Source organism: Antrostomus carolinensis, unplaced genomic scaffold (assembly GCF_000700745.2).
Source record: "Antrostomus carolinensis isolate BGI_N321 unplaced genomic scaffold, ASM70074v2 scaffold28902, whole genome shotgun sequence".
Lineage (NCBI taxonomy): Eukaryota > Metazoa > Chordata > Aves > Caprimulgiformes > Caprimulgidae > Antrostomus > Antrostomus carolinensis.
Genome location: NW_010302050.1, coordinates 8566 through 18893, shown reverse-complemented (window position 1 = coordinate 18893; position 10328 = coordinate 8566). Strand labels below are relative to the sequence as shown.

General features: G+C 38.4%; 1 protein-coding gene across 1 annotated transcript in view; it reads left to right on the top strand.

Moving 5' to 3' along the window:
- Positions 1–1401: 1401 nt before the first annotated feature.
- Positions 1402–10328, top strand: part of LOC104521632 (selenocysteine insertion sequence-binding protein 2-like) — a gene marked incomplete at its 3' end in the record, with an annotated part of 15134 nt that continues 6207 nt past the window's right edge. The window contains exons 1-6 of the mRNA XM_029083946.1: positions 1402–1580; positions 3453–3645; positions 5649–5778; positions 6194–6348; positions 7510–7597; positions 9905–10029. Coding sequence (XP_028939779.1) covers positions 1402–1580; positions 3453–3645; positions 5649–5778; positions 6194–6348; positions 7510–7597; positions 9905–10029 — 870 coding nt within the window. The remainder of the gene's footprint in view (positions 1581–3452; positions 3646–5648; positions 5779–6193; positions 6349–7509; positions 7598–9904; positions 10030–10328) is intronic.

Here is a 10328-nt window from a genome sequence, read left to right as displayed (position 1 = left end):
GGGTGACGGCGCCGCGCCTCCAATCGGGCTTTGGTTCAGGGCAGGGGCGCGGAGGAGCCCGGGAGGAGGGGGAGCTGGGGTTGGTGCGCAGCCAGTCGCTTCCCAGCGCCTGGGAGGGAGCCCCGGACGCGGCTGCCCGTGAGCTGCGGTGTGAGCACCGCTCCATGTGGCGGGCGCGGAGCGTCTCTTGCCCGGGCAGGTGGGCAGCCCCTCCGCCCCACGGGTGGGTGCACACGTTCTAACCGGCCACGATGGAGTCGCGTTGTGCGCGGACAGATTTCCACGCTCGGGGGCCGTTAAAGTCAAGGGCCTTTAAAGTTAGTGATTCGCCTGTAGTTTCCTGCCACAGACCGAGGTGTTTAGTGAATGAGGAGTTCTCACTAACTGCTGAGTAATGCTTTGCTCTCGCCACCTCCCAAGCTCAGGCTTTTCATACATATTAGTGTACTTAACAGCGCAGATTTCATGTTTTATTTGTCACTGTTACAACGGATGTTGAGCTGTGTGTTTGGGTCTGCTTGCTGAATTCAGAAACGGAACAGCTTGTGGTTATTTGTAATTTACTTTAGGCTGTCAGAGCTCTTTAAATGTTTATGATACAAGCAACTGCTGAGCCACTGTAGGATGCCGGAGGTCCAGTTCATGTGCTTAAGCATTGAAATTCCCTTTCAAATATTTTTAAAAGCCTTGTGTGTTATTTAGTTATTGGAATTGGTTTTGACAAGTGAAAAAATCCCAGTTTTCATGTAATGTGTCAATTACACCCAAATCCATAATCAGCTATAGCAATGACTTGTGGCATGTGTTAGAGTAAGTAAAGCAATTACTGTAATGGCAGTAACTACTTCCAGCCTCATTTCAATGTCCTTCTATATATACGTATCCAGTTTAAGTTGATGGTAACTCAGAACAAATGGAAAATTCATGTTAATTCATTTGTGTTATCCTAGAAATGAGAAGGCTAAATAATTAAGTATTGATTTCAGACAGACTACCTTAAAATACAGATGTACACAAAGCCATTATTGTTACCTACTTCCAGAGTTTGAATTTACAGTAGTATTAGTATATGTTATGAGCTTTAGCTTACATTGTTCACATCTAAAGTAAGAATTTGTGCATTAGTGTCTACTGTGTCTTGTGTTAAGGAAGCCTCTGTCCTTTCCATAACTGCCCTTTGAGAGTATTTAATGATAAATGTGGTTATTAAAGGGAATAACTTTCCAGAGCAGTCACATTTCTCTTAGAATTCCTTGGTTTTGTTTCTCCCTCTCCCTCCATTTCCTTTTGGTGAGCTTTATTATTTTGCATGTTTTGTTAGAATAGGGCAGACTAATACTTCTCTATGACAGTTAAGCTCACAAGGATGGGTGTTTTTCACTGGATAACATTAATCTCCAAATGCATGTAGCCAAAAAACGTTTTGTTTCTCAGGGCATCAAGTTGTCAGCAGAGGTCAAACCATTTGTTCCAAAACATGCGGCGGTAACTGTGGCATGGTCAGAACCTTCAGAAGCATGTGTCTTTCCTAGGTACTTAACTACATGCTACCCATTTGTTCAGGAACCATCTTTGGATAAGTATGTATATTTTCTGAATCTTATTTCTTGGGAATTTTAACCTTCCAGTTTTGGACATTGAATACGTCTTAGGACGTCAAAGCTCTGATACATTAATATTCTAACTGTAGAAATGCTTGTGCATTGTTTTCATGATTTAGGATTTTGCATTTATGTTCTTTGGGCATATATCTGGTACCTTGTCTCTTGCTCCCAAGGGTGTGTATAGTTATAGAGTGTTAAGGAGGTTTTGTTGGCCTGTAATGATTGATCTGGCTCATTTGTTCTTTGGAAGGAGCTGAATACAGTCCTTGGGTGAAAGAATGATTGTGTTATGGCAAGGCTGAGGTAAATATAGTCATATGAAAGAAAGGGGAAGATCCTCCCAAGAAGGCTTCTCATGCTATAAAATATTTAAATAATATATGGGGCTCCTCCTGGATCTCTACAACCCATACATCCCCAGAAAGGCAGTTTTAGTAAGAACGCTACTGGTTTCTAAAATTTTCTTTTTCTAATAAGGCCTGAGGGGGGGGAAAAAAAAAAAAGGCATTTGTGGCAGACTTCTAAAAGTATTGTTAACCCCAGAGGAAGCTAGAAAAAAGCCTAAATAGTAGGGTAGGAAATAAGTCTTCTAAGGATCTGGTGATATTACATAGTGCTCTAGTTCTCAGCTTCTCAGAATTCTTTAAGCATTGGATTAATTTTGCAATTAGTGTGAAGGTATTGGTGTATCCTGGCAAGTTCAGTTAGAGTCTTAGCAAGCACATTCATTGTAGGCCTTCATTTTACCCTCAATGTTTTCAATCCATTTTGATTTGTAACAGAAATTTAATACTGAGGTGAGTATGGCCTGATCTATGCATTAGAAAAAGCACAGCATTAGCATTAAATCAATTAGCATTAAAAAACCCTGGCAGACAGCAGCAGTATTCTAATGAATGTTTTGCCTTTTTGAGACTGAGCCATAATTTTTTTTTTTTTTACTCTCATTTGTTCTTTTCTTCTCTGTGTGTAAACTATGATTGTAAGAGTTGTTTTGACTACAGTCTATCAGAATTGCAACAGGCAGTAAGAAATGTCTGAAGTCTTTTGTTCTGATGGGAAGTTTTATCTGTTTTTCATTATCTGCCCAAGATTCAGAGGTTGGTCACTTCATGGTGAACAGCTTTGAAAACTAAATGCAACTTTCTTAAGCTGAGAAATTTCCTTTCTTCCTAATCAAGTTGCGATCTCGGCATACAGTTTCTGTACAAAGTTTAGGAGAAAATTGGAAGGGAACTTTGAGTATACTTTTGGAGAGAAGGTGTGCCCCAGACAAATTGTGTTTTCATAAACTGTGATGGTTAAGTGCAAGTCAGTTAATGATTCTCTTACAATTCTGTATTTTATTTCATACATGTTTTATACCCGATAAGGTGCTGTATTCCTACTTTGTTGTTATGGCATTTTAAGATAGGTTTTGTTCTTTAATATTTGTATTTTTGCAGTTATGTATGTAATGCATGTTGTGTTGTTACACTGTGCTTTTGGTTTGTTTCACAAGAAAAAGCCTACTGAAAATAAGTACAAAGAATCTTGGTAACCTTAAACAGAAATGAGGACTTTAACTGCAAAGCAGACTAGCTTTGAAACTTGGAAAACAGGTAACATCTGTGTTTAAAAATATTTGCTAAATTACATGGTTTCCCAAAACAATTATTTTTAAAGCAGTCTATAGCAGTGACTAAATACTTAATAGTAGTAACATGGAATACTTTTCTTTTGAAATACAGCTTTCTTGTTAAACAAATTATTCAGGCAAAGGATGATACATTTATCTAGGGAACAAGTATGTGCTGAGGATTTGCACTGGGATGACTTCTCATCTCTTTCTCAATGTCCATCACATAGTGTTCTGGGAGATCCTGCCTTCCGTGAATACTCCAGCTGCTCTTACTCACCTGATGTTGTTCCAAATGTACACCCAGTAGCTGGCTTACAATATCATTTTAACAACTCGACACACTATAATGGTTCAGGAGTAGTCAGTGAATCTGCTGAGCAAACGTATCCAATCAGACAAGAAAGTAAGAATCTTTCAAAGGTGAGCAAATACATGTTTTTAAAAAATTAAAATCTTATTTTAAATGAATACTTATAAATGTTTGGTTTGGTTTTTTTTTTTTTAAGTGAATAATCACTTTCTGTTCTTGCAGTGATAATGAATGGCATTTAAAGAGGATGGTGGTAATGTGCCCAACTTCAGATTTTAAAAAGTTAATGGAATTCTATGATTCGAATTAATACAGTTTTTCAAGCAGTATTTTTGGAACATGAGGGGAATTTAATTATTTTTCCTCAGGAAGCAGCATCTGGGGAAAAAAAAAAAAAGACAAGACCATTCATTTGTGAACTGTGCTTTTCTTTGTTCACTAGGCTCGCAGGGGGGGAGGGGGGGGAAAGGGCTTTTTCCCTGAACCTGAGAGACCTGATGGCTGCAATCAGCTATGTGACTGATAAGTGATGGGACCACATCTGTTGTTGAAAGATTTCTAAGACGTGCTACAGGTTTAAAACAATCCACAAGGGAGTAGGAACTTGTGTTGGTGTGGAGAGGGAAGAAGTGTTCACTTAGAAATGCTGTCTTTCAGTCAGAAGTAAAACGGATGTTTGGCGGACGAGTTCTATCATTTTTTGTGTGCCTGTTCGCGGATAAGTTTCCGGAAACTTGGATAATAGTTTCAAACAGAAAACAGACAAACTCCTCAAAATATAAAAATCAGGTTAAAAATTCAAATGTATTACTAACCCATTTCCCTCTGTGGCTAGTCAGTGTGTCTCTTGGATTTGTAAGGCTGCTATTGTTTCCAAAAGGAACATTCAAGTAATCTCTTCTCCAGTCATATCCTTCTGGTGGACCTTACTCCCTAGGCAGAGACCCGGTAACTTCACTGCGGCCAAGCCTGTGTAGAGGAAGTTGTGAGACTAGGTCCCAGGCATGCATTGCAAGACATAAGATACAAAGGCTGGAGATCTAAAATTAGTAGTTTTCTGTCTGAGAGAAAAAATAAACACTGAATCTGCCTAGGAAGATGGTGAGCTCAGCATTAGCACAGGTGATATAATACGAAGAAACTCAGTTTAGCTTCTGGGAGGAGTTCTGTGATCTTTGTTGAGCTGAGCTGTGTACTGCTTGATAATCTTTTTGTGTTTGTTCCCTGTCATTTATATTTTTGTTACCTTGAAGAGCAATGCTTGATCTTTGCAGCTTTGCATTAATTTGATCTTATCTCCTAAAGCTTTAACAATTTAGCTTTCGAGGTCAGGAAATACCTTGTCCTCTCACTCAAGAAAATAATACTGCTTTCAGATGTACTTTGAATTTATTCCAGCATCCTGTAATCAGAAAGAGCTAAGCCACTGGTCTAGGCTGATGCAGTATACTCTGCATAGATGCAAGCCTACTGCTTGTTCCTTGCCTGCTGTACTGAGTTCTGAGCCTAGCTTTGCCATACTATGTTTCTGAGGAGAATCCACGATTTTCAGGCTTTTTACAGTATAGGTGGATATGTTTCCTTTAATGGGATCATATAGGTGTATCTTTTCTGTTTACTTTCTATCTGCTCCAAGTGGTTTGGATGTTGTGACATCAGTCTTGCCTAGTTTTTCTCATAATGTATAACTTAGTCAAAAGATTGGAATGCTTTAAGATTTTAGTCCTGTTGTAGAAGAAACTCGGTTTTAGATAATCAGACTGGATGATTTAAGACCAAACAATTTTAAACTATCAGAAATGCTCTGATTAATGAGATCATAAAAGTACAGTTGTCTAGAAATGTATGGAATAATCTCTGTTGCTTGGGCTATAGTATATGCTAAAAATGGCACAGTTGACAAGGAAGAGAAAATTCAATAACAAATCTCTAACTGGCTCTTCCTGGTTTTATTGGTTATTTGTGGTTATGATGTACTAACTGTTTATGTTGTATTAACTTGATTGTCAAGCTCCAGATTCAGAGATAGTTAACTGTAACTCAAGTTGAGACAAACTCGATAACTTTACAAAGTTCAAGTAAAATCAACTAAATATGTCACAAATACTTGCAGCAGAGGAGATCGAAAGGAGGTGAGAAAAAATTAGACAAGAAAAGGCATGATGGAGATGACTCTTCTGTCAGAATTATGAACAGGACTTCGTTCCACACCTCTGCATGTAGCAGAGATTCCATGAAGCCAGGTACAAATATGTTGTTTGGTTAGAATACATTGAATACATGTAAAATGGGTGACACTGCTATAGCCTCCACTTTGTGGCCATCTTTCTGAATCTAGAATAATTAAGGGACAGGATTTCTTTCTTGTGTGACTTTTTGACAAGGGATAGTGACTTACGTCTTTTTGCTGATTGAATGAAGTTATGTAAACTGATAAGAAAAGTTTCCTAAGCAGGCATTTTCAGTTGCTTGTTGAGCCAGTGTTGTGTATACACGTTGGTTATGATTCCTGGGTTGTTGGGTTTTTTTAATACGAGCTATGTGTAGCAATAGTTCTTGTGATGATGACTCTAGTTACGTCAACTAGTGTAGTATGAAACATACCTAGAAATGATCACAAGCAAGTTTAATTATTTAGAGTTTACATGCTTTGTTCAGACAGGTTCAATAAAACTGCAAACAAGAAGTCAACTCAAACTCCAAAAACAGAGTCTCTTCCTGTACCAGCATTTGAAGCTACCGTTCTGGATTTCCACAAGTCACAGAGTTTGGGAAGCAATGAGATATTGAATGTGCAGCGTAAAAGTGGACCAGTATGTTCAGCAGAAAGTAACATTATGTGCCTTAGTCAACCACAGATGTCTCCTTTGTTGAACACAGAGGTTAGCTGATGCTTTCATCTTTCAGAACTCATAAAAATAAAACTTGTCTGAAGGTCAAGCATTTCTGAAAGCAAGTATTTTGCATTTAGTATGGTAGTTTAAGACCTGTTTAGGTGCCTCGCAAGCAAAGAGTTTCATAGCTAGAATTTTTATGGTTCTTTTTGTAGATGGTGGTGCCAGTGCTTGCTGTCTGTGCTTTTACCCTTTCTCGCTATTCATTCCTTGTCTGTGTTGCCAGTAGACAGGGGAAAGCAAAGTACTGTTAGAACTTAGATAGGTACTGCTATGGTCTAGACTTCTAGCTTGCCTATATAGAGCACATATATTCACATAGTTTTCTTAACAGCTTCTTATTTTCTCCCTCACCTGGAAATAATAGGTAAGCAGTCACCCAATAGTTTTAACAGATTTAAAAAAAAAAAAAAAAAAGTCTGGAATATTGTATTTAGTTGCTTTGTGCTAAAGAATAAAAATAAGAAACTGGATGCCAGAAGGAAGTAATATTGTTAAGACATAAGCATTTAATTTTATTCTTCTCCTTGTTTTCCTTGTTTTCATCTTTGTTAGTAAATACATTATTAGCACATTCAGCATATTCAGTATATTCACATATATTGAATCAGAGTTTTCAACAGTGATGAAAGATTTGAATGATCCAAACAGCGTAATATTTCCAGTGCCTCTCTGTGGAAAACTGCCTGTGATAGAAAAAAGACTTTTCTGCTGTCACTCGAGTTTCTTTTTTCATTGCTAGTTTGAGTTTGGTGATGGACCTTGTGTTTAAGGTACTTGAAACATTAAAACTTTTTCTTGTTAGTTCTTAGAATCATTGTTTGAATGCTTTTGTAAAATGTAAGAAGACATCATCTTGCTTGTACAGCAGTGGAGCGGCATCTGTCTAGATTTCATAATGCTGTAAGTTTGAAATGATGCTTCCATGAAGAAAAGCAACAAAAAAAGTCAGGCTGCAAAATTCCCTACCTTCATCTGTGCACGGGTTGAGGATTTTTTAATTTATGAGTTTATGTTCAGCTCTGTTTAGGTCAGTGATTTTACTCCTACTTATATAATACCTGACTGTCTATTTTACAGGAAGATATTTCTGCGGAAAACAAAGCTTCATCAAAAACTTTACATGAAACAGTAACCAGCTTAATTTCTTCTCCATTTGATGGTAGAGGTAAGTGCTCCAGGCACAAATTATTTCCCTGTATTTTAACTGCTTGCATCTCATCAGTTTGTAAAACTAAAGTTTTACAAGGAGGAACTGCTTATATGTAAAGCAAAAAAGGAATTAAATGGCAAGCTCATTACAAAAGAAAAAAAAACAACAGACAGTAAAGCTGTATTGGTTTCTTTCAGATGAGATGACCACTTTTATTTCATTCTTGCTTGTAGATTTCATCAGCAGATCAAAACTGGAATTATCTTCCTTCTCTGTTGTTTCATTGATGCTCAAGGGCAAATATTGCTGTAGTTGCCTCCCATGCTGTTTTAAGAGGAGAAAAAATAATGCATATTGATTATTGCAACTTTCTTGAGTAATTTTCAGATTTTTTTCAAGTATAAATGAGGTAAATAATTGATCAGTCTTGATAAGCAGATTTGTTTTAAATAGCTGCCAGCCTAGAGTCTCATAGGTACCTAAAAATTCCATGGCATATGTTATTTATGTCAAGTCTATTAAACAAAGAAGGATAACTGTAGAGAACTGTGATGCTGAAATAGCCCCTTTGTTTTGTTTACTTGTCATCAGGCTGTGGGGATGCAGAACTTTTTTTTTAATTGCTATAAACTATCAAGTGGCTAGTTTCAAGTAAGTAAGTATTTAAATTTAACTGAAATACTTAAATCCAGAATTGTGTGAAAAAAGATTCTGTGCTGCAAGCCTCTAGTCTTGGAGGTATTACATGCATTATGCATTGGATTGTCTTAAGTGCCTCTCACTGGATTTCTGCATGTACATGGACACATACCAGTCTGGACAGTTGGGTCCTTATCTTCTCACTGACTTCAGTAAGGATTCAGAAGGGACAGGCTGATCTACTGAAGTGTCTTGGAGGGCCCTCTGATAATGCTTTTTCCCCAAACACTATCCTCAGTTCCTATCCCTTAGAATAAAGTAACAGTCTGTGGTGGGTTGACCTTGGCTAGTGGCCAAACTCCCACCTAACTGACCTCTCACTGTCCCTCCTCAGCAGGACAGGAGGAGAAAATAAGATTAAAAAGCTTGTGGGTCAAGGCAAATACAGGGAGATTTCACACCAGTCACCTATCACGAGCAAAGCAGATTTGACTTGGCAAAGGTTAATTTATTGCCAATTAAAAATGGGATAGGATGGTGACAAACAAAGACAAAACTAAAACCACTTTCCTCTCAGCCTCTCTTCTTCCCAGGCTTATCATCACTCCTTCCTTCCTGACTCTTACCTCCTCACTGCCTTGAGTGGCACAGGGGGCTGAGCGTTGCTGTCAGTTCATAACAGCTCCTTCCTTTTGCTCCCTCCTCTGCAGGGCTGCAGGGGGGGGACAGCCTTCGTCACCATGGTCTTCACCATGAACTGCAGGGAACTCTCTGCTCCAGCACCCAGAGCACCTGCTCCCCCTCCTTCTTCACTGACCTTGGTGTCTGCAGACTTGTTTCTCACATTTTTTTCTTATCCTTCCCTCTCCCAACTCCTGCAGTGTTTTTTACCCTTTCTTAGCTGTGTTGCCACGGAGGCACCACCAGTGTCACTGTTGGGCTCAACTGTGTCTGTCTGGTGTTGGGTCTGTTTTGGAGCCGGCCAGCGCTGGTGGTGTCCATAGTCTCACAGAGGCCACCCTTGCAGTCTTCTCTGACTACCAACACCTTGCCATGTAAATCCCCTATGCTATTTAATTGCTCATTGAAGGTTTTTCTCATTCTTACTGAAAAATTCATATTTTGTTCTGCATTTACTGTCTATTAGGAATATTTACAACGTTAACAAAGTGTGAGTTCTTTCAAAACATTGATACCTCTGAGTGGTAGTGGGTGAAACTCCTGTAGACTGAGGCAGGTTAGGAAGTCTTTCAGCTGAGAGGTTTGTAGAAAGTACTGATGTGGCCTTGTATGTGAAAGCTGTATGATAGAGTGGGATAAATCTGAAAGGAATTTGAATTTCATTAGTTTAAAGAAAAATAGCTTAGAAAATGAGCATGGAATTACTTGTATGTAGTTAACATGACACAGTATAGTTTTCCAATTATAATTTAATTTGGCTAAATGTATGTATATAGTGCTGGACAATGTATGTAGCAGTTACCATTCTAGAAAACTTTCTGGAGAAATTAAATGTGTGACTGTCTTATTTCAGTCCTTCCTCAGAAAGAGTATGGTGCTCTGCTTTGTTTGCTAGTCCTTAATTAATTCATTACTGATCCTTTTGAATACTTGAGAAATATTTTTGAGACATCTTTGTATATAACTTCTTTTCCCCAATGGCATTTCCTGAAACACCTGTAGATGGCTCTGCTCAGCCACGCGTGTCTTGGGCCACGGTACTTTCACAGCCCCCAAAGAAAATTGTGTCGTCACCAGCATCTGAAGGTCTTTCTAGAAGCAAAGGGAAGCAGGACAGTGAAGCAAAGGTACTTGAGAATTGTCTTCTTTAAACTAATTTCTGTCACTGTGTGATTGTGTCTCTTGATGTGAGACATTGCCATTTTTTTCCTAGGCTTTGTACAGTGTCCATTCTAATGTAGTTTTTAAGAAATAATGTAAGGCTACCTTGTCCTTATTAGAATTTTTCTTCTCTTGATGTGGGAAAGAATAACAAGATATCAAAAAAACAATTCTACACCAGCAACATAAACTTCCAAAACAGGTGACTTGGATATGTTTACTTTTAGGCTGAACTTTTTTCAAATTCCTGGTCTTCAGAATGAGA